General features: G+C 44.2%; 1 protein-coding gene across 4 annotated transcripts; it reads left to right on the top strand.

Moving 5' to 3' along the window:
• Positions 1 to 170: 170 nt before the first annotated feature.
• Positions 171 to 23659, top strand: armc8 (armadillo repeat containing 8). 4 transcript variants are annotated; one of them, XM_080903071.1, is made up of 23 exons: positions 171 to 382; positions 1858 to 1934; positions 2167 to 2206; positions 3150 to 3221; positions 4096 to 4238; positions 4322 to 4419; positions 6704 to 6796; positions 6896 to 6976; positions 7072 to 7147; positions 7217 to 7307; positions 7389 to 7449; positions 7570 to 7770; positions 9240 to 9335; positions 9424 to 9506; positions 10308 to 10389; positions 10544 to 10630; positions 11392 to 11484; positions 11618 to 11767; positions 17687 to 17782; positions 19849 to 19944; positions 20061 to 20133; positions 21691 to 21784; positions 21872 to 23659. In XM_080903071.1, exons 2-23 carry the CDS (start codon positions 1883 to 1885, stop codon positions 21903 to 21905), a joined length of 1992 nt encoding a protein of 663 aa, XP_080759197.1. In that variant the 5' UTR covers positions 171 to 382; positions 1858 to 1882; the 3' UTR covers positions 21906 to 23659. The 4 variants fall into 4 exon arrangements, with proteins under 4 accessions (XP_080759197.1, XP_080759196.1, XP_080759198.1 ...); XM_080903072.1 differs by lacking the exon at positions 171 to 382 and adding an exon at positions 729 to 1176; XM_080903070.1 differs by lacking the exon at positions 2167 to 2206.
• The last annotated feature ends 196 nt before the right edge of the window (positions 23660 to 23855 follow it).

Here is a 23855-nt window from a genome sequence, read left to right as displayed (position 1 = left end):
TGATGCATAGTTCGCACGACTCAACCTATTGTGTCGAATCAAATTCAAGCAGACAGCAACCACGTCACGTTTATAAACAATATTTACTTTATTGACAAGTCCACGGTCTGTCAGAGAGCTCGCTAAGTTAGCGGTGTTGGTTTTTGTTGCATATCTGCTACGGGACATCACAGCTGAGCCTACGGAAGAATATAGGGGCCTGTTTTAGAAATAACGCTAGCAAAGAGTTGTCTGATTAGGCTACAGTTACTTTTTAAAGGCCCCTCAAAGCTGCTCTGGGGGGTGGAGTGTCTCCAGACTGCTGCGCCGATTGGGGCGCTCCATCGGAGGAAGAGAGATGGCGTGCTTATTGGAGGCCCCACTCCGCATCAGTGTGCTGTCTGTGAGTGCCAGTCTTTATAATTTCAACTAGCATTGTCAGGTTATAGAATGCAAACGGCAACTGCGAGTAGCTGATTTTGTTTGGTCATCTAGAAGCTCTCAAGTATAAAGGTTTTTCTGTTAGCCATAAAGCTAAGTTAAAGGCATTGCAACATGTAGCGGTCCGCCTACGTTGCTGTTGTAGAGAATGATTTTCTTCCTTGCTTTGCCCGGGCGGGCGGGAACCTTCCGAACACAATAAAGAGAATACATGCGAGCTGTGCCCGCTCGCCCCGTCGTTGTAACCTAAAACAAAATTGAGCGAACAAACTAGCTGTCAGTGTTACTCGGAATGAGTTAGCAGCTAATTGCTAAGAGTACCAGTGCTGTCACCAGTTTTGCAGTAGTCAAAACACGTTTATAGAATGCATCATGCACATTGGATAAAAAGTTGTAGGAATGAGATTTTTATTCAAACCACTCAGTATTATTTGATTTTAAGTTATGCGCCGTCTTAATTGCAATAGCAAACTTAACATTGTAAACCTAGCTAACGTTAGGTGCTCCTGCAAGTAACATTAGCAACTGTAGCATACGGTTAAGCTAGCGAAGCAAACTTCGCTAACTCACTGGTTTCCTTACTCTTGAGGTTTTTTTTTTATATGTAGTGTGTCGGCAGTCAGAGCTGTAGTAATTGGTAAGACTCCGGGATTTACTCTAGCAAGTGACACTCACTGCCAACTGTAACTTGGCTAATATAACGCAAAATGTTCCACGAAAAAGCGCATAAGGAGCCCCCGTGAAACGCCCCCCATGGTAGGTGTATGCAGAAAGGAGGCAGTGTGATTGAAGATATCATGGTAACTGATACTTTAGCATCTCAGCTTCACTCTTTTTAAAAAAAAAAAAAAAAAAACACGAGTTGATCCGTTATTGTGTATACATACATAATGCTGTATACTTGTGAAATGAATGTTTGCCACAGTGGCTGTCTGAATGAGAGGTACACAGGTACAGAACGTGTTGGGACACCTTGTGAGCTACGTGCTGGCATCAAAGTGTGACTCCGTTGGCAGCTGGAGGACGTTGACTTCTGCGGAAAGTTCTGGTCAAAGCTGCCAGTGACATAAACAAAGTTTTCTGGTGTCGCAGTGTCAAAAAGCTTTTAAAGGCTCCTGCCGTGGAGGCTGCTGTATTTTTCCTGTGTGTAACACAAAAGGTGTTATTTTAGTTGTAAAAAAAAAAAAACAATTTAAAACTGCCCTTTTTATGTATAATTAATTATTGTTTATTTAATGGTTAATAATTGTTCAGTTAGAAACCAAATTCCGTAGGCTTTTACTCTGCTGAAATATGTGCACTTTGTCAGTTGTCAGATGTGGAGGACAGCATTTGATAGTGTAGAGAAAAAATACTGTACAAGGTAAATCCAGGGTCAAGTCAGTGATTTCTAAAAGTCATGTTTGTGTTTTTGTTTTGTTTTTTGTTCTAATGCAGGAAGTCACCGCCACTAGTCGCCATTATGTTGACAGACTGTTTGACCCCGACCCACAGAAAGTGCTTCAGGGAGTCATGTAAGTGTGGGTCTGATCGCGTATGATATATACACATGTATATCAGGGTGTTTCCTGTGTCAGAATAGTACTTATGTGAATACACACAAAAATACTGTCGCGCATTATGTAGGCAAGGCAAGAAGTCTGTGCATCTTATAGAGTTTTTTTGTTTTTGTTTGATGCATAAAATGCATTATGCTTCAAACTTGTAAATTAAATTGAAGTCTTACATATATTTTTTTTTTCACAGTTTTCATTAATTCTCTTGGTGGAAGGCCAAAACCTGTTTGGTGGGTGGAGACATTGCAGAAAAATCTCTGCATGTGCTGTTTTGTTTGTTTTTGATTTTTGTTTTAAATTTTGTTTTACAAAGTGCAGGAAAAAAAGTGTTTGAAAAAAAAAATTTTCAGTAAATGACAGCTGTCAAATTCTGCTTGCCTCCAATTTGCAGACTTTATTCAGCCACTGCAATAGCACGTCTTTGGGCTTTCCTGATTTTTCTTTCTTTCTTTTTTGTTGAAAATGAATGAAATTGATGGTTAAAAAAAACAAAAACAAACAGTCCACCCTGTTACGTTAAATTCAGCTGTTGTTGTTGCTAAGAGTTTAATTCCACAGGCTGTTTATCATTTACCAACACGTGCTTGTTTTTAATGTCCCAAATTCTAAACATTAGTGACGACAGTGTTGCAGCAGGAGTGTGTGCTTACATGCACAGGCTTAGCTGTTTGTGACTTCGTGTCTCACTCTCACTCTTGGTCTGGACTGCTGTGATTTGGACTCGGACTATTTAGTTATTTTTAACTTGCGGGGAGACTAGCTCTGGTTACGACTTGTATCGTTTCATTAGCCGAGCGCCTGACCGCCTTAACTGCCTCCTAGATCAGTGTGCTTTTCCACTCACCTTGCTGCAGTTTGATATCACATATCATCTGAAGGTACTAACAGAGCAGAAGAAGCTCATGGGGGGAAAAATGCACTTAGATGAAGCCTGTTCATTTCTAATGTGTTACATGAGAATATGTAGAACATGAGCTTGATATCAATGATTTCTATTGTTGTTTTTAAAACTGTCAGCCTGCCTGACCTGTGTCGGCCTGATGTGCTTATAACTTATCAATTAAATGATAACATGCTATAAATCAAGGTGTTCATATTCACTCTTAAGGTTATATTATGTTGTTTCAAATACATTCACATGTCTCATTTGGATGTATTTGTATGCTTTCACAGTGACATGAAGAACGCTGTCATAGGAAACAACAAGCAGAAGGCCAATCTGATTGTCCTCGGAGCCGTGCCGAGGTATGAATCCCCGCACCTCTCACGCTCTCCTGCTCTCTACTTCCTTCTTTAGGTCTTTGAAAAAGTCATTCTAATGCACTTACATGAAGCTGTTGGAACATGGCACGCTTACCCTCTTGTGTCTGTTCCTCCAACCAAATAAGTTGGACCACATTAAAAGCACTTATGGTGCTTTTGAATCCAGTTGTTTTGCAACCCCCAACCTCTTTGATATCATAACAGAGCATGAAACTCACCACAGTACATTACCCCAGCCATCCTCTGAACCCATTTGGTCACAGATACAGAGTAGATGGATACTTAAAAAAGGTCTGTTAGGGCCAAGTTTATTTTTACCCCCAGGTTCTACAGGCTGATGCCTGTTTTGTTGACAGTAGTATAAAGTTGTAGTTCATGATAATATGAAACTACAGCACAGCTGTTAAAGCTATGCAATATAACCTGGTAGTAAATTCTGCTATGTCTTACAGGTTATGCAGGGTTTGTTCTCATGTTGAACCGGCTCCCAGGTTGGAGTTGGGAAAAAGACGTCCTCTCTAGGCAAAGGCTAGAAAAATAGGCTGCTGGGGCTTTATTTGTCTTTTTCCACTTCCTATGTATGGTTCTGCTGGAGGTTTCTTCCTGTTAAACGAGAGTTTTTCCTTTCCGCAGTCACAAACTGCTTGCTCATGGAGGGGTCATCTTATTGTTGGGATTTTCTCTCTATTATTGTAGGTTCTTTGTCTTACAGTATAAAGTGCCTTGAGGTGACTGTTGTGTGTTTCAGTGCTCTGTATATAAATTGCATTGGATAGAAGTGATAAGACTTTATTCAACTGTCTTATTAAAAACCTAGAGAAACCCTGACTGTGCTTCCCTCCTCTGTTGGCTCCAGGTTATTATACCTGCTGCAGCAGAGCTCGTCCAGTATGGAGCTGAGGACAGAGTGCGCCGTAGTGTTGGGAAGCCTCGCCATGGGCACTGAGAACAACATCAAGTCCCTGGTGGACTGTCACATCATCCCTGCCCTTCTTCAAGGTTGGGTCAAACACACACGCACACACAGATGTATGCAAATACTGTAGGTGACGTGAGATTACACGTACTCTGTGTGCTTGCAGGTCTCTTATCTCCGGACCTGGTCTTCATTGAAGCTTGCCTTCGATGTCTCAGAACTGTCTTCATCAGTCCAGTCACCCCTGTGCAGCTGCTTTATACTGTAGGTTGCCTTAAATGCCTTCTATACCACATGTGTAGACAAGTTTGGTCATGACAAGCGCAGAGTACCAGTCTCAGGTATTTGTTGTAGCAAATAAATACAGAACAGAGGCACTAATAAAATGTATTATTGGAAGAAATGCAGTGATTAATATGATCTGATTTGATTCAGAGTCTTATCAAATTCTTTGCCACACTTGTTAGCCTCTGCTGCAGCGGACGTGCAGCTTAGAGGTGTTAATTAAACCTCATGGTGGCACAGACAAGTGTGATTGTTCCGCTTGGTAGCAGTATGCTGTGTAAACACCTAAAGCAGTTTAAATGCAGCATATTGATTCTTCTCTGAAAGAAAATGGAATCAGTAATGTGGAGTGACTGTGTCTGTCTCACTGTAACCAGAAATCTACCAGAGCACCCATCTGTCATTTCCTTGTTTGAATAGCTGGCTAGCCAGCATATAAACTGTCTTTCTGTTTAAGCCTTTGCAGCCATCAAAGACTTTAACCATCAGCAGTTTGTTTACGCAAAGAGGATGGACACAGGATACTAACACTGGTGTCAGCTAGACACAGGCATGCAAACCATGTCAGATAAATGTAAATATACTCCAATTGTATTAGTAAAATGAAGCTCTGCGTGGTAACCTGGTGCACCTAATTTTGAGATTTATTCGAGTCGTGCAGTTGTTGAGGAAAAAGTCATTTTTATAACCAAAAACAACAAAACCCTGTTTACCCCTTCAAAGCTTGCTGGGAGTAGTCCTTGAAGCTCTCCTGGTCTGAGTGATTTCAGCCTGCTTACAGAACAAAATGACTGGTTTGCATCAAAAGTTAGTGATGAGTTAGTTAGTGGTGGTCTCTGACTATGCGGCTACTGTTGGAAAAGCCAAGAAACACTTCTGATTGTCGTCATACCGTGACTTTAGTGAGGTGTCGAAACTCATTGTTAGGGGCAAAGGAGAGGTTCTTAAATTTCATCTTTATGAGAGAATTAAAGAAAAGTTCAAAAGTATCCATGCTGTCATGGATACTTACTTGGTCAAACTCATAATCAGCAGGTCAGTCTTTAAAAAAAAATACCATCACATTCTTTTATCTCCAACAGAAAGCATGAGGACAGTTTTAGTTAAAGATGTTACTCGCGACTATTTGACTGAAAGTAAAAATAAATTAAAAAAAGCATGTGTTAAACAGTCACTCTATTGTTAGCATTGCTAGCAGCAGTGGCTACCCTATTTGCAAGGTTCCGTGCAGAGTATGGTGACTCATCGCTCTTGTTGAGTGGTTGCGAGTGCGTTTCCTCTGACACAGCTGACATGGAACGGTTTATCTTTTACAAAGCACCACAGAAGTACCTGGGTGTTCACCTCAACAATAAACTGGACTGGACTACAAATACAGACATCCTGTATAAGAAGGGCCAGAGTCGACTCCACCCGCTGAGGAGACTGAGGTCCTTCGGAGTCTGCAGGACTCTGTTAAGGACATTCTATGACACTGTGGTAGCATCTGCCCTTTTATATGCAGTGGCCTGCAGGGGGAGTGGATGGAGAGGAGGATGTTAGTAAAGCTGACATCCATCATGAACAACCCACATCAGCCACTGCATGAGTATGTGAGTGGGCTGAGCAGCTCCTTTAGTCAGAGACTGAAACACCCTCGCTGCAGGAAGGAGCGCTTTCGCAGATCATTCATCCCAACAGCAGTTAGACTCTATAACCCCTCAATCACAAAGTCATAAGTCACTGGACACTGAACATCCACGGTCACCACTTCATGCATAATGGACCTTCCATGTGTATGGACATGTGCCGGTATATATGTATGTATATGTATACATATGTATATTTTGTGTGTGTGTGTGTGTGTGTGTGTGTACACATGTCTATAAATAGGAATAGTAGTGGTACAATAGTTATGTCAAGCTATATAGTTTGTCTTCCATATTTCCAACCATATCCATAATCACATACTGTGTATGCTACCATTGTATATAGTGCATTCTCTTACTTTTTTTCACTGATTGTACTTATTTGTATTTTTGTATTTCCTTCTGATATCTGTACTTGAGCTGAGGTGACGCAAAAATGTCCCCGTTGTGGGATCAATAAAGTTTTATCTTATCTTATCTCTTAGAACTGAGATTGTCAGGAGTTTATTTTCACCCACCCTGTTTACATTTTCACATCAGAGATGGTTTAAAAGTTGACTATTCTTGAACATGATCACCCATTCTCTCATTGAAATGATTCTGTGTGTATGTTCTCTTTCGTTTTTCTTTTTGAGGACCCCACTGTGATTCCTCATTTAATGTCTCTTCTGAGCAACTCTCTGAGAACCCAGGAGTACATCACCCAGATCTTCTCCCACTGTTGTAAGGTATTTGTTGGTATTTTATTGCCCATAAACACACTGGAGTCCATCACAGTGTCTCTGTTCAGACTGATCGATTGCTGATTTGAGATTTGTTGTGTTCAGACTCCAGAGCACCAGACGATCCTTTTCAACCACGGCGCCATCCAAAATATTGCCCCTTTGCTCATTTCACCCTCTTATAAGGTATAATGGGAGTGTGCATCTTTACCCCGTGTGACCATATGACCTTTGACACACAATACTCTGTAACACTCCATACATCGTCCTCTGTTCTCCAGGTCCGGATGCAGGCGTTAAAGTGTTTCTCAGTCCTGGCGTATGAGAACACTCAGGTCTCCATGACACTGGTGAATGGTGAGGAGCTTTTCTTCTTCTACTTTCTCTCGTCTTTTTCTCCTCTCATGTGCTTTTTTTCCTCATCAGTGCTGGTGGATGGTGAGCTACTCACTCAGGTATTTGTCAAAATGATGCAAAGGGATCAACCCATTGAAATGCAGCTAACAGCAGCCAAATGGTGAGTGGCATAACATTTATTTATTACTGAGTTATATCCTCTGTACCTTTTGTTTATTTGTGACCTCTTCTCCTGTTCCAGTCTAACCTATATGTGTCGAGCGAGTGCCATCAGGACAGACGATAGCTGCATAGTACTAAAGGTCAGATTTTTCCCACATGTTCTTGTGCCTCGCTTCATCATTTCTCTTGTGATACTCTACCAGTGGCACTCCTTTTTTTGTTTTTTCCCCCTTAAATGTGACTTTTTGCTGCTTGTGCAGACCCTGCCATGTCTCGTGCGAATGTGCAGTAAAGAGCATTTGCTCGAGGAAAGGGTGGAGGGTGCAGAGACACTGGCCTATCTCATGGAGCCCGACGTGGAGCTGCAGAGGATCGCAAGCACCACTGATCACCTCGTGGCCATGCTAGCCGACTACTTCAAGTACCCCAGCTCGGTGTCTGCCATCACTGACATCAAGAGGGTGAGTCGTGTCTGTTCAGTTAAGCAGTTTTAATATTTATCTTTTAAAATGAGGAATCTCAGAGAACTTGATTGCATTGTTCATCACACGTCAGTTCAAGACGTTGCCACTGTGGCAACTTTTCATCCATCACGGGCTTTGTGACTTTTGGATTTCCCCTTCTCTAAGCTGCTCTCGATGAAACCAGCTGCTGGTCTAAGGTCTCCCACTGCCCCCATGAAATAGTGTTGTCACAAAACACACACGTATCTGTTTAAATATCCCATTATGCCCACAAGAGGGCAAACCAGTGCTGTGAAGAACACAGAACACTGTTTTTCAAACATGACCAAAATGGCCCATTCAGTGTCTGCTGAGAGTGCAGTCCAGATTTCACAGTTAACGGCCTTCTAATACAATTAATACAATTTTCATATTGATTTTTTTTTTTTTATTAAAAAATGTGCTTACCTATTGCACCACCTATTAAAAGGTTTTTATATATTTGACTTTGTGTGTAAATTCAAAGTTGTGCACTCACTTGTTGTTTTTTAATGATGTAAGCTGCAGTCATTTCTTCCCTGGAACATAAAATAGTTCAAAGAAATCACTGAAAGCATTACCGTGGCATTCATGCCTACGATGAGTGTCAACTTTTGATCACACCTTTAAATAATTGAGTGTGAATTATATTTGCTGCAGGCACACCTGTGTATGTCTGCTCTGTTCAGTGAGCAGCTGATTTGCTGCCCGTGTGCTGAGTGAGAGGAAAACTAGTTGTGTAGCTATGAGTGATCACGTTTACATGTAAATTTAGTGTAAATCATAGCACAGCTGTGGCCTGTAAATTGTGTGTTTGGAGATTTTTGTCAGAAGATGCAGTTACGAAATGATTTGATTGCTGATGTTTTATAAACAACAATGAAGCGTAGCTAATGCTTCGACCATAGTCACAGTAAAGATGTGGATTCACTAAAAATTGGACCTGTGAATTGAAAGTCGGAGCATTAGAAAGTGCTGACAGTTTCCTTTTGGGATTATCAAAACTTCTTTTCTTCTGTGCGTAACAAATTTGATTGCATCCATTTGGCTCAATAGCGGGATTCTGATGAAAAGTTCAGGGGCTTGTAACATTTGTCTGTGAACCAACAAACTGAACTTGTGCTAATCAGTCTTATAGTTGTAGATGTTTTTCAGGGCATTTAAATATCTGCTGTCTGTGTCCCTAAAACATTTCCTTTCTTGTTTACTAAGACAAATTGAAGGCTGTTGAAATGTATTCCTTTTGCCCAGAAAGACTGTTTAGCTGTTCGATCACTCAGCTTTGACCCGGTAACCCTCAGATTGAGGTCATTTACTGCCTTCAGTTCCCAGGAACAAATACGTAATGCTGATAAACATATTTATTAATCACAAAATGGATCCTTCACCTTGAATAAAAAACCTTTGTCACTTAATGTTCAGCAACAGTTCACTTTGCTGTCTTGCAGCTGGACCACGACCTGAAACACGCACACGAGCTGAGACAAGCAGCTTTCAAACTGTACGCCTCACTGGGCTCCAACGATGAGGAGATCCGCAAAAAGGTGCCCTCTGGTTTACGTCTCTGTTTGCTTATGTAAACGTGTCATTATATGTTTCTGTGCTAACCCGGCCCCTCATGTTGGCTTTCAGATAACAGAGACGGAGAACATGATGGACAGGATAGTCAGTGGCCTATCAGAATCCAGCATTAAAGTCCGTTTGGCGGCTGTCAGGTATGGTGCAAAGTGAGACAGCTGCAAAGACTTGAGGAGGTTAGCACTAAATTTGAGCTTGGTAAAGTTAAAGTGGACCTGTTTTGGCATAGAAAGTTTTCCACTTTAGCCATTTTATTGCTTTAATGTAGATCTTTTAACAGGAAGTCATGTAGATTTGATTGAAATATTATATCCACCCTAATAATCCAATAAACAGTAATGAGCAAAATATTTACTGAACAGAGACGTCCTGCTTTAATGTTTGTTGCTTTCCTCGTGCTGTGCGCACTCATGCTCTGGATCAGATTCATGTCCAAACTGGTACGGATGTATTAGAGAAATTTGCCGTTTCTAATTAAGATCGATATTCTTAAAAGGTTTACAGCAGAGCCACAGCCTTTCGCTGCTTCTGTTTGGGGAAAACTAAGATGTAGGGCAACCTATCAGAATGAAGCTAGCTTAAGGGGGGCGGGACCTTAATGTAAAGGGAGCTGAAGAATTTAGTGTAATAGGTCCACTTGCGGTAATGTTTCCAATGTAACTACAGTAGATCTCATACAGTTGTGTTAGACAAAACGTTACATTACTTTTTAAATCATATAATTAGTATTAATTCTCTGTACACATTTAACCCTTTATGTCAGCTTGCTGTTGCACTCTGGAGGCCTGGCTTGGACCACAGTGGGATTTGCCTGTTGATGAGTAAAACCACAGGCAGTTTAATTCAGGCTCCGGTGCTGATCTGGTACATTAAACCAAAGCTTTGACACACTGAATATCTCCATTAAACCACCTGTTTATATTTTTGTTTTGTCCTAGGTGTCTTCACAGTCTTTCTCGGTCGGTGCAGCAGCTGAGAACCAGCTTCCACGATCATGCAGTATGGAAACCCCTGATGAAGGTCACTGGAATTTGACGTTAAAGTTTTGTTTACAGCATATTTTCACAGCTGTTTAGTGGAGCTCTGAGTTTCTCTACCTGACACATTAACGTCGAGCCTGTCTGCGATTGTGAGAGGAAATATCAACTAAGGTTGTGTGTTCTGTTGTACGCAGCTCTTGCAGAACGCCCCGGATGAAGTCCTGGTTATGGCTTCCTCTACACTATGCAATCTACTGCTGGAATTCTCACCCAGCAAAGAGGTACACTCATGGAGACACTCCGGGTTCTGAAATGAATCGAGTTTGCTGACACGTTCATCTCGTTGTTCGGCTGTTTGATTCACAGCTGTCCTAGTTTGGTACAATCTCACCGCTCACACAGCCTCGTTTTCAGCCACAGCAGAAAGCTTTAAAAACTGAGCAGGTGGAACATGTGCTGGTAAACACAGCAGGGCAGGTAGAAGCTCAGAAGCCACATTTCCCTACAGCAAAAGAGATTAAGTGCAGGTCTTACACCTACTCTGAGAAGGAACCCAGATTGAAGTGCAGAGAGAAGCGGAGAGAGTGGACGGCTGTGGTTGAGGGAGCGACACCGTGAATGACTAGAGGTAGTTGTAAAGCAGAGAAATTAAATGTTTTCTGATCGTCTGCATTCTGAAGCTGTAAACTCACTAACCCCTCCTCACAGCCCTGCAGGAAGAAGCTGCTTTTAACCAAAAAGCAGGCACACACGTCACACCTGCATTTCTGACACAGGCAAAGCACCAAAAAGAGACAAACCCGGCTCCCACATTTGTATAAGGTGTTTCTACAAGAGCTGATTATGAATGTAGGTAGGCAACAGCCCCATGCAGACAGTATTTGAGAGGAAATGCTCTGCAGACTGCACGACTGATGATGATGATGATGATGCCGTTCCTGATGGAGATGTTAAAAAAATAGCTGTTTAGTAAAGTAACGTTTTCTTTTTTTGTTTTTTAATTACTTTAATGTTGAGTCCAGTTGTCTTTGTGTGTCTGCAGCCCATCCTGGAGTCAGGGGTAATGGAATTACTATGCAGTCTAACCCAGAGCGACAGTCCTGCACTGAGAGTCAATGGGATCTGGGCCCTGATGGTGAGCTTTTATTTAATTTTTTTACTTTAAAATATTCCCCTCCACCCTTCGTCTGCACTGTAAAAGTGAGCTGCTGTGTTTAGCTTGATGTTAAAATATCCCGACTGACTACTTTGTGTGTTTGTGTGTTAAGAATATGGCGTTCCAAGCTGATCAGAAGGTGAAGGTGGAGATTGTTCGGTGTTTGGGCACAGAACAGCTGTTCCGCCTGCTATCAGACCCCGACACCAACGTGCTGATGAAGACCCTCGGTCTGCTGCGCAATCTACTGTCGCAACGCGCAGTGAGACACGCAAACACACACATGAACAGACATGAATAAGGCTGCAATTAAAGCTTTTTCTCTTTTGTTTGTTTTGGGGGTTTTTTTCATTGTTGGATAAGCTTTCGATTATTGTGTCGATTAACTGCTGAACACTCACCGGCTCAAATTAAATCTCAGATGGAAATCACCTCGTTCTGAGTCAAATTTCAAAGGCTTTGCATTTTTTAAAGCACAAAACTTCACACTGAATCACATTGTAACTTAAATCAGTTTTATTGATATTACAACAACAGTCACAACAAAGTCAATGCTCTACAATAAGCAGTCAGATTAGTTTCTAATAGGAGTGGACAGATAAACGGTAGCGTGTTTCCTGTAGGACGTTGAACTCTTGTGATTTGGTGTAATGCACACTGTTTCTATTGTAAGTGAGTCGCTACAAACTACTAAGTGCTTTGAAGCTTTTGAGCTTTCTTAAGTATGAAAGAATCCATGAATGTTTGGTGAGATTTGTAGTCTTCGGGGGGAATTAAGCCCTCATAGGTTCTTTCAGGGCAAATTGGTCCTGGTTAGAAGGTCAGATTGATGAGTTTATTATAAAAACAGTGATTAAAGTCACATTCAAAGGATTAACTCATGCAGCACAGGGATACAGAGGCCCTCGATTTCGAGTCAGGCCTTGTAGTGGGGCTTTTTGGCAAGCGCGTGGCTGAGGGTCTGGCGCTTTGTAGGTCAGTTGGCGGTCCAATCTCCAGTTGCTAAAATGAGTGGATACAGTGTGGTAGACTAGTGCAGTGTCTGCATCGATACACTGTTGTAGTGAAAACAGAGTTGAGTGTGAAGCCAGACTTGTTGATCTGTGTTTCTACCCTTGCCTGTAGCCACAAGCTAAGGAAAAAGATCAGATTTAAGTGGTGGAAATGGGTTCTTCCTCAGAGAGAGCATGGGAAAACCCGGTCATTTAGGAGGAACTCTAAGTCAAGCTGGGCTCGATGGTCTGATCCTTATATTGGCCCTGTCTGCAGTCACAGATCTGATGGCAGAGGTAGTGTTCTCTGAATCACACAAACACACCAGGAGTTTTTTTTCTCACTTTCAACACAAAGACATGTTTACATACAACGAAAAACAAGTCAGTTTCTGATGTAGGTGTCCATCAGTACAATCTTAGCTCAGATTAGGGGCTCAAAAGGAGTCTGCTGTTTTGGCATATGACTCTGTGAGTGAGGAATGTGAGGCTCCAACGCCAGAGAGACTGTCTCCAGTTCTGGTTCCCATTCATATCCTCACACAGGGAGCCAGTAGCTGGGTAAGCTTGGATAAGCACAAGAAAATTGATGTCTGGATACTAATGAATGAGTGTTAAGCAGCTACAACAGTTTGGTGTGTAGAGCAGCTTCCCAAATTCCACGGTGATGTTTTGTCCCATTACCGATCAAAACCTCTGTTCAGTTTACAGTAGAGCAGAGAAAGCTAATATTAATATTTCCCAGATAATATTTAAGATATTTTTAAAATGTGTACTGTTTGCTGTGGATACTTTGCAGTAATTATGAAATGATGTTGTTAAATGAATAAATAAATTTTAGCTTTCCACTGGTTACATGCAAATATTATCGTGACTATCGTGCTGCGTCAGATTCGATATCAACAAAATCCACTTTCACAAAAGAGTCTAGTTTATGCAACAAATGTACTGCTGCTGTTTGTAAACTGCTCTTAGGTGGCCCATATGTCATAGGCTACGTTCACACTGCAGGTCTTAATGCTCAATTCCGATTTTTTTTGATCAATCCGATTTTTTTTTTCTCTGCTTGTCCACACTACAAATAAAATGTGACAGCAGACGCGCTCTAGTGTGAACCCTCAAAGCGGCTCGCATGCACAAAAGAAGACGACACACACAACGCGCTCTGTTTAGACCCAGAGCAAACAGGATTGTTTGACTGATGGACCTTAATATAAAGACTTGTTTCAGACTTTACGTTTCCCAATTTTGCTTTATGTTATTTTGTCATTTACAAATGGCCTAATAATTATCCTTATTGCTGTTTTAGAGAGGAGCAGTGCTTCAAAGGATAGTTGCAGATTTCTGTCAGAATCTGCAGATTATACAGTATAAATAAAATGTTCACGTTTCTCCAACGTTGTCTTCCAAACAGTTTCACTGGATGGCCAGGAAGCATTCGCGATGTCTTCTCTGGCGCTGATAATTGGCGTCTGTCTTGTGTCAGTGACATAAAAGACGGATTTAATGCGACATGACTGTTCAAACAGCAGTCGCTTTCTAGAACATCAGATATGTATCGGATTCAGTACCACATATGAAAGTGACCCAGGTCGGATTTGAAAATATCGGATTTGTGCTGCTCCTCCTTGAATCGCTACCTTATCGTGGTGGAGGGGTTTGTGTGTCCCAGGGATCCCAGGGGCTATGCCCCCTGGTAGGGTCTCCCATGGCAAATTGGTCCTGGGTGAGGGACCAGACAAAGAGCGATTCAGAAGACCCTTATGAAAAGAATATCGAGGGAACAGTTTACCCTGCCCGGGATAGGGTTACCGGGGCCCTGCCCTGGAGCCAGGCCCGGGGAGGGTGCCCGAGGGCGAGCGTCTGGTGGCCGGGCCTTAGTCCATGGGGCCCAGCCGGGCACAGCCCGAAGAGGAGACATGGGCCCATCCTCCCGCAGGCCCACCACCCGCAGGAGGCGCCATAGGGGTCGGGTGCATTGTGTGCCGGGTGGCGGCCAGGAGCGGAGGCCCTGGCGGACTGACCCCCGGCTGCCAAGACTGGCAATAGGGACATGGAATGTCACCTATCTGGTGGGGAAGGAGCCTGAGTTAGTGCGTGAGGTTGAGAGGTACCGTCTAGATATAGTCGGGCTCACCTCTACGCATGGCTTGGGCTCTGGAACCAGTCTCCTGGAGAGGGGCTGGACTCTGTCTCAGTCTGGAGTTGCCCCTGGTGAGAGGCGGCGGGCTGGGGTGGGTATTCTAATATCCCCTCGGCTTGCTGCCGGTACGTTGGGGTTTTTCCCGGTGGACGAGAGGGTTTGTTCCCTGTGTCTTAGGGTCGGGGAACGGGTCCTGACTGTCATCTGCGCTTATGCGCCGAGTGGCAGTTCGGAGTACCCAGCCTTCTTAGAGTCCCTGGGTGGGGTGCTGGAAGGTGCTCCACCTGGAGACTCTGTTGTCGTGCTGGGAGACTTCAATGCTCACGTGTGTAACGACAGCGAGACCTGGAGGGGCGTGATTGGGAGGAACGGCCTCCCTGATCTGAACCCGAGCGGTGTTTTGTTATTGGACTTCTGTGCTAATCACAGTTTGGCCATAACGAACACCCTGTTCGAACATAAGAGTATCCATAAGTGCACGTGGCACCAGGACGCTCTAGGCCGTAGGTCGATGATCGTATCACCAGACCTGCGACCATATGTTCTGGACACTCGGGTAAAGAGAGGGGCTGAGTTGTCAACTGATCACCACCTGGTGGTGAGTTGGATCAGGTGGCGGGGGAGGACGCTGGACAGACCTGGTGCACCTAAACGCGTAGTGAGGGTGTGCTGGGAACGTCTAGCAGAGGCCCCAGTCCGCGAGATCTTCAACGCACACCTCCGGCAGAGCTTCAACAGCAGTCCAAGGGAGACTGGGGACATTGAGTCCGAATGGAACATGTTCAGCGTCTCCATTGCCGAAGCTGCTGCATTGAGCTGCGGCTGCAAGGTGGTTGGTGCCTGCCGTGGTGGTAATCCCCGAACCAAATGGTGGACACCAGAGGTGAAGGGAGCCACCAGGCTGAAGGAGTCCTATCGGGCTTGGTTAGCCTGTGGGACTCCGGAGGCAGCCGACAGGTATCGACAGGCCAAGCGGAATGCGGCTCGGGCAGTGGCTGAAGCAAAAACTCGGGTGTGGGAGGAGTTCGGAGAGGCCATGGAAAAAGACTTTTGGACTGCCTCGAAGAGATTCTGGCAAACCATCAGGCGTCTCAGGAGGGGAAAGCGGTGCTCTACCTGCACTGTGTATAGTGCTGGCGGAGCGCTGCTGACGTCGACTGAGGAAAATTGTCAGGCGGTGGAAGGAATACTTCGAGGACCTCCTTAATCCCACTGACACGTCTTCCGGGGAGGAAGCAGAGTCTGGGGATGAGGGGAATGACCCGCCAATTTCCAGGGGCCAGGTCACTGAGGCAGTTAAACAACTCCTTGGTGGCAGAGCCCCTGGTGTTGATGAGGTCCGCCCCGAGTTCCTGAAGGCTCTGGACGTTGTAGGGCTGTCCTGGTTGACACGCCTCTGCAATGTTGCGTGGAGATCAGGGGCAGTACCTGTGGACTGGCAGACCGGGGTGGTGGTCCCCATCTTTAAGAAGGGGGACCGGAGGGTGTGTTCCAACTACAGGGGGATCACACTCCTCAGCCTCCCTGGGAAAGTCTATGCCAGGGTGCTGGAAAGGAGAGTTCGTCCGCTAGTCGAACCTCGGATACTGGACCAGCTCTTTATCCTCTCGAGGATACTTGAGGGTGCATGGGAGTTTGCCCAACCAGTCTACATGTGTTTTGTGGACTTGGAGAAGGTAGTCGACCGTGTCCCTCGGGGTGTCCTGTGGGAGGTGTTGCAGGAGTATGGGGTGTCTGGCCCATTGCTACGGGCCATTCGATCCCTATACAACCGTTGCAAGAGCTTGGTTCGCATTTCCGGCAATAAGTCGGACTCGTTCCCGGTGGGTGATGGGCTCCGCCAGGGCTGCCCTTTGTCTCCGTTTCTGTTCATAATTTTTATGGACAGGATTTCTAGGCGCAGCCAAGTGGCGGAGGGCTTTCGCTTTGGTGGCCTCAGAATCTCATCTCTGATTTTTGCGGATGATGTGGTTCTGTTGGCTTCATCGGGTGAGGGCCTCCAGCTTGCACTGGAACGGTTCGCAGCCGAGTGTGAAGCAGCGGGAATGATGATCAGCACCTCCAAATGTGAGGCCATGGTTCTCAGCCGGAAAAGGGTGGAGTGCCCACTCTGGGTCGGGGATCAGTTCCTACCCCAAGTGGAGGAGTTCAAGTATCTTGGGGTCTTGTTCACGAGTGATGGGAGAAGGGAGCCGGAGATCGACAGGCGGATTGGGGCTGCAGCTGCAGTAATGCAGACGCTGCACCAGTCCGTCGTGGTGAAGAGGGAGCTGAGTGTAAAAGCGAAGCTCTCAATTTACCGGTCGATCTACGTCCCTACCCTCACCTATGGCCACGAGCTGTGGGTAGTGACCGAAAGAACGAGATCGCGGATACAAGCGGCAGAAATGAGCTTCCTCCGAAGGGTGGCTGGCCTCTCCCTTAGAGATAGGGTGAGAAGTTCGGCCATCCGGGAGGGGCTCAGAGTAGAGCAGCTGCTGCTCCACATCGAAAGGAGCCAGCTGAGGTGGTTCGGGCATCTGACAAGGATGCCCCCTGGGCGCCTCCTGGGTGAGGTGTTCCAGGCATGTCCCACCGGGAGGAGGCCCCGGGGCAGACCCAGGACACACTGGAGAGATTATATCTCTCGGCTGGCCTGGGAACACCTTGGTGTTCCCCCGGATAAGCTGGAGGAGGTGGCTGGGGAGAGGGAGGTCTGGGCCTCTTTGCTTAGGCTGCTGCCCCCGCGACCTGGTCTCGGATAAAGCGGATGAAGATGGATGGATGGACGGATTTGTGCTGTTCACACTGTCATACCATGATGGGATAGATGGGTCGCACAGGGTCAGAAAAGTCTGATTTGATGCGCTTTCGCCTGCAGTGTGAACGTAGCCATAGGTGGTACTTGACCTCTGGGTCAGCGTTGAATGCTCCCCACTTGTGTTATCACTACATATGAACGATCCAGTATGGGCTGAATTTGAATGAATTGTCGAGAGGTCTTAAGTGCAACATGCAGACTGATTCTCCTTTGCTTCCCCTTTACTCCCAACTCTCATTTTGTCAGCACATTGACCAGGTCATGAGCTCCCACGGGAAGCAGATCATGCAGGCAGTTACCCTCATCCTCGAAGCGGAGCACAGTATAGAGGTCAAAGAGCAGGTGAGCACCCGTCTGCTTCACACGTACAGATGATTTATTTTTTCTAAGTTCAGCGTGCTGCTGTGTGGCAGAGCAGTTAAACATTCTGCTTATGTGAACACAGGCTGTCTGCCTGAGGTCAGTCTTGTCCTATTAAATTCAGTGGTGTTTGTATCGGGACATAAACAATAATCTGGTCCAAAACAGGTCATAAAATTAAGTACAATCCTGGATGAACAGCACAACAGGACACATTGCACCATTCCCATCATACAGGGAAAAGCAGCAACCAGGTGCTGCTAACAAATGTACTTAATTGACCAATCTCTATAAATGCAGACGTTTTGACAGTTTGCTGGTCTGGAATGTTCAGGTGTGTTAACACAGTGCCCAGTAGAAAAGATAACGGTGATCTTGGAGAAGCATTTGCTGCTGCCTGTCAATCTAGTAAGGGTTCCAAGGCCACTCACTCACTTAAACTTCAGCGATATCAATCTGTCCAGTTAGGGAGCACAAACCACTGTGAATCTATTACAGTTGCTTTGATGCAGATGAAAGTAACAACAGATGGACTGGACAGGCAACAAGAGAGCCTTCAGAAAGGGCATGTTGGAGGAGGTTGAAATATGTGGTTACAGTTGCTCCAAGAAAATAACAGTAACAGACTGAACTAAATTAAATAATACAATATATTACAAAGTTTACAAAATATAAGAAATGGCTCTAATATTTACAAATAGCTCAATTATAAGAAGTGAAATAGATATGATTGACATTAATTTGTAAAACTTTGCTGTAGAGCAAGTGCAAAAGGGTGTAACTACTGCACTGTGCATTCGATGGAGGAGTTATACAAGGAGATGATTTCCGGTGTTGTTCACTGGTGCACGTCATGGAGTGGGTGGGAGTTTTCGTCCAGCTGCATTTGGTAAGTGGATAAAATAAACCTTGTACTGGTGCAGTGGGCCCTGGGTTCCTGGTGATGAAGGTGTGTGTGTGTGTGGGGGAGGGGGGGTTAGGGCTGTGCCATATGACGAAATGTATCGGATGACGAAATTAAAACTTCTCTGGTTTCATATTATAAGCTATCTTTTATTTTGTCGTGGAGCAAAATCCACTGTTTACAGCAATATATTTTTTTGGGATGGCCACCACGTGGATGCAGACACACAGAATACCAGCATGGCCAGTGAAGACGAACCAGGCAGCTCCAAACAGAAGGACCAGTCAACAAAAATCGAGGACCTTATTCCTAAATGAGAGGCTCCCTCTGTAGCATGGACATGGTTTGTTTATGAAAAGTCTGACACGGACCAGAACACTGTACTATGCAAGTTATGCTGCAAACCGGTCCCCACCACAGACTCAAACACGACAAACCTCTCAACCACCTACGAACGAATCACGTGAAAGAGTAAGGAGAGAGTTTAAGGATGAGAAGCAAAAAAAGAGCCGTCAGGTGCTCAAAACATTAGAACAGGCTTTTCCCTGCAGCGTGCCGTGTAATAAATACTCAGAAAGAAAATGGCAGCTGTTGCAACTTTTATCTACAAATATAAAGTTTCATGCATCGATCAAAACACTCGACTCCAGGTACATGACGCCCAGGTCGAGCTGCCTGAGAGTCACAGCGTTTACAGAAAAAGCACTATTTTGTGATTTCTATCATCATTGGGATGAGAAATGTCATATCGAATGAGATTTTGGTCATATTGATTCCTCGTGGTATTTCTTCCACATCGTTGACACTGTGCTGTGCAGTAAACCTTCATGTGACAGTACGTATGGATGTGCAATACTGAGGGAACTACAAGCTGAGTGTACTGCAGGCATCAAGGCAGAGCTATAGAGGGGTCCATGGTTTGGGGGTTGTCTTGTTGTTGCCTGGCCAGTGCTCTTGTTATCAGTTTGACTCGGTTTGTGCCTTCTAAGTGGACAGATTGACGTCCCCGTCCACAAACACAAAGTGTGATGATCAAATGTTGCCAGTTTTGTGAATGTGTTGCCTGTTGCTTTCTTTTATTTATTTTTTAACCTCAGAACAAACTGTTCAGATAAAAGCACTGATGTAACACTTTGTCTGTCAGACGCTGTGCATCCTAGTCAACATTGCCGATGGCAACACAGCCAAGGACCTCATCATGACCAATGACGACATGCTCCAGAAAATCAAATACTACATGGTACTGTGCACACTGTTAGTGTTTAAGCACATACTAGAGGTCGCGGCCTGATTGATCTGTGTCATTGTCCCGTCTTTCTTGACTTGTAACTTCTCTGATGTCTGCTGTTCCCACAGGGGCATTCGAATGTGAAACTGCAGCTTGCTGCAACCTTTTGCGTCTCAAACCTTATCTGGAATGAGGAGGACGGTAAGAAATGCAGCGCACAGGTACATGGACTAATAAAGAAAGGGCATGGGTTTAGATAAAGGAGACTGAGGAACATGAAGAAAGCTGAGCTCACGTTAAAGTAGTAAGAACTGAGGTCTTAAGTGTTCAGCTTTAGTTTATAGAACATTTACCAGAATGAAGGCACGTCACAGGCGAGTACAACGCTGAAAGATGTCTGATGGAGAAATGCTGTGTAGGATGGAAGGAGCATGGTAATAAAGTCGACCTCTCAAATGGTTGTTTACATTTTAGTCTTTTAAATGCTCATTCAGGGAGAGTGTAACTCAGACTTTTGAAGTTACAGTTTACTGTTTTCTGTGTTTGTTTTTTGTTTGTTTTAAAAAGAGGTCAGCCATAGGAATATACAGGGGATTTAATACTAATTATAGTACATGGCCTTCTGAAAGTGCTGTAACAGAGTTTTAAGATGTCCTTCCTTCACTTTTATTGTCTTCAGTGCCAACTCTCTGCTCCCACAGAGGTCGATTGTCTTGATAATAGTGAAAAAAAGCAACAATCGTTGAGCCTTAAAGGAGATAACTTGTAAGCTGGAGAGAAAATGTGTTCGGCCTGAATGAATTTCATCCCTTTATGTCTCTGATTTCTAATTTCCTGCTTCTAAATTCAGCTAAAACTGAAGTTATTGTTCTCTTCATTAAATCTTAACATGCTGTGTGACCAGATGGGATGAATCTGGGAATCATTTTTGCACTGAGTGTTTCTTCTTTACTCATTCATCATTATTAATTAAACTCTGATTTCTCTTCTATAGTTTGCCTTTTGTCCTGAAGGCTTGTGACATTTCACCTACTATTTGAAAATGCCCAAAGGTGGGCAGATCTCAGAAGGGAGCATATTTCAAAGAATCAGGGTACCAGCACTGAAGGCTGTGTTGTTAGGGAAGGAGAGCAGGCTGTTATCTGGGAAACACAGAGTCCAGGACAGAGTGTAGGAGGTGAAATGTCTGATCAGCACTGGGAAGCAGGATTTTATAGGAGATACCGAACTTTATCAAAGCCAAGAGGTGAATAAAGGCGGGGTGTTGTCACGACTTGGTGTCGGTAGAAACTTTGTCAATTTTGTTTTATGAGCATACTGCAGCTTGTCCAAGGCACCATTGCAGCACTCCAAGCAGGAGGTGATGAAGGTGATGAATGGGGGGTCTCAGCTGGGGAATTTGAGATAATGGCCAGAGTCTGGTGATGTTCTCTAGTTTCACCCAGGATGGAGACTCCTGGAGATGGTGAATAGGAGCAGCCATCCACATCATGGCATAGATCAGTCCCTTTCTGGAGCTGGGGCTTGGGGAACTACACCCCAGAGTTCAGTTTGAGGAAATTATTTGACATCCAGATCTTGACGTCTTCAAGGCAGTTGACCAGGGACAGAGGAGGGAGCTGATTGGAGGCTTTGGTGCTAAGATACAGCTGTGGAACATGTGTCTGTGTTCATATTAATGAACACACAGCTGCAGTGGGATTTTACATGTCAGCAGACATTGTTATTTGTCCTCTCTGCTTCACTGTGTGTCATCAGGTTCTCAGGAGCGTCAGGACAAGCTGAGGGAGATGGGCTTTGTGGACATCCTGCACAAACTGACACAATCCTCTGAGCCCAACCTCAGTGACAGGTGGGCCAGAACAGTGCGTCACAAAAAAGAAAATATCCTGTCAGACACTCCTTTAGCCTGCTGGACTCATTCTGTGTCTCTTTTCAGAGCGAAGACAGCATTGCAGCAGTACCTAGCATGACTACAGTGGGCAGCCATCGCCTTCTGCCAGCCTGACTAACAAATGTGTGGAGGACACCTGGCTCCTTCGTTATTTGTTTCAGTTAAAGTGCCCCTATTATGCTGTTTTTAACTAATAGGATTACTTTAAAAAAGAAAAATTCATATTGTGCACTCCTGCAGCGCCTCTTCTCGTCGTCTGAGCCCAGTCTGCTCCACTCGGTCCACTGCTATAACAGAAGCAAGGCAGCGTTTTTGTGCCCAGCCAGCATAGCCCTTTAACAGCTGCCAACTTAGAACACGTTAGCAGTGGCCACTTCAGAAAGACACGCCAACAGCATCAAACATAATACAGCTGTTCTCTTGAAATTGTATAAATGTTAATTACAACAGTAGACAGAACAATAGAATATGTCCATTAGAGCAGTGTTGCTGGGAATTTTCCTCTATTTAATGTAATTATGTCAAACTCATTTTACAAATAAAACCCCACTTTCTGCCACACAGTTCATTTCCTGAGATATGTTAGGATAAGATAAAGAGCACATCTGAGTTTTTCTACATGATAAATATGTAAAAATACAGAAAAGTCCTGGTAGCTCACCGCACAGACTGTCCTGTATTTGTAAAACAAAGTTTTTGTTAATTGATGAATTTAAAAAGTTAAATTGAAATTTCTACAGTAGACAGTGAAAAACAGGAACTTTTCTGTCATGTAATTGTTTATTTATTATTTAACTACTCTGGTCCAGTATAAATGGCTGTGGGGGAGGTCTTTATCAGCAGGAGAATCTGTAAAACTTAAAAAAAAAAAATACAGTTAAAAGTCCAAAGATGCATGCCTTCCTCCATATTTTCCAAAGCCATCCAGCGGGACAGATTGGCAAGTCCCCATAGTTTGACACCACTGCCTTAGAGGGTAGGATAGAAGCTGACGGGTATCGTGAGCATATTAATGCTCTTGTTTTAGCCAGAAACAGACGATGCCGTGTGCTTTGCTAGTATTGGAGATATTTTAGAGTTATCACAGCAACCCTAGCAACAAAATAATGTCCCACGGCGAAGGAGCATGTGGAGGGCGGGTGTTTCTTTGTTAGAGTGCCCCACACTAGCAGCTAGGCAGGATTTATTTAAACATGTTACACAGTGACATAGATCAGAAACGTAAGGAAAAGCTTGGACTACAAACAAGGTGTTTTAGCAAACCCCAGAAAGGCTAATAGGGGCACTTTAATGGTGAGGCCTGTTTTGTTGCACAAAGACACCTTTTTTTGGACCTGTGGCTGACCTCTCTTCACTTCTCCAGTACAAACACCTCAACCCAGCCTCAACAGTTCGGCGCCAGCTCCACGGCGGAGACTCTGAGACTGCAGTTGTTGTGAAATCAACGGTTAGGGGAGTTTCACCTGATAGGTTTTATTTTATTCTTCTCTTAAAGTGAATCCTTGGATTTGGATTTTGTGATTTGAGATTTGCAGACTTTGTTTTCTTTCTGTTTTTGGAGTGCAGCTGCCTGACGTCACCGCTAATTTGGAGCCTTCAGACTCCCAACAGTGGAGATTATGGTTTCAGAGCACGGCTGACGGACAGCAAAGTTTCCCAGTTGTATTTTTTTAATTTTTGACTAAAATTACTATTAATATTAATGTTTCCTTAAGGCATCGCAAGTAAGGACTCACTTGGAAAAACACAGACTGCCTATTTTGGAATTTCTTTTCTTCTTTGTGGATACATACCTCGTAAATATATAAATATATATAAATATAAACAAATATATATTTTTGGATTTTTATTTTCCCCTCATGTTTTTCAGTCGATCCCTCTGAACCATGATTTTTGGCACAGTCGGGGGAATCTACTGCACTCTAAATATCTGTCGAACGCTGAACGTGGTCTCTGGAGGATAATCAGGAATGAGCATTTCTCCTTTCAGGTGTCGTCACTGTGATGGTGCTGCTCGCGCAGAAGCCTG

This window comes from Rhamphochromis sp. 'chilingali' (genome assembly GCF_963969265.1).
Source record: "Rhamphochromis sp. 'chilingali' genome assembly, chromosome: 14".
Taxonomy (NCBI): domain Eukaryota; kingdom Metazoa; phylum Chordata; class Actinopteri; order Cichliformes; family Cichlidae; genus Rhamphochromis; species Rhamphochromis sp. 'chilingali'.
This window is presented reverse-complemented; position numbering and strand designations above follow the sequence as displayed.

Bases quoted from the DNA above. Each gene is read 5' to 3' on its own strand.
- armc8 (XM_080903070.1), top strand. From the start codon at position 338: ATGGCGTGCTTATTGGAGGCCCCACTCCGCATCAGTGTGCTGTCT. The intron at 383-1,857 runs GTGAGTGCCAGT...GTTCTAATGCAG, and splicing joins TCCGCATCAGTGTGCTGTCT to GAAGTCACCGCCACTAGTCG. The intron at 19,945-20,060 runs GTACTGTGCACA...CTGTTCCCACAG, and splicing joins AGAAAATCAAATACTACATG to GGGCATTCGAATGTGAAACT.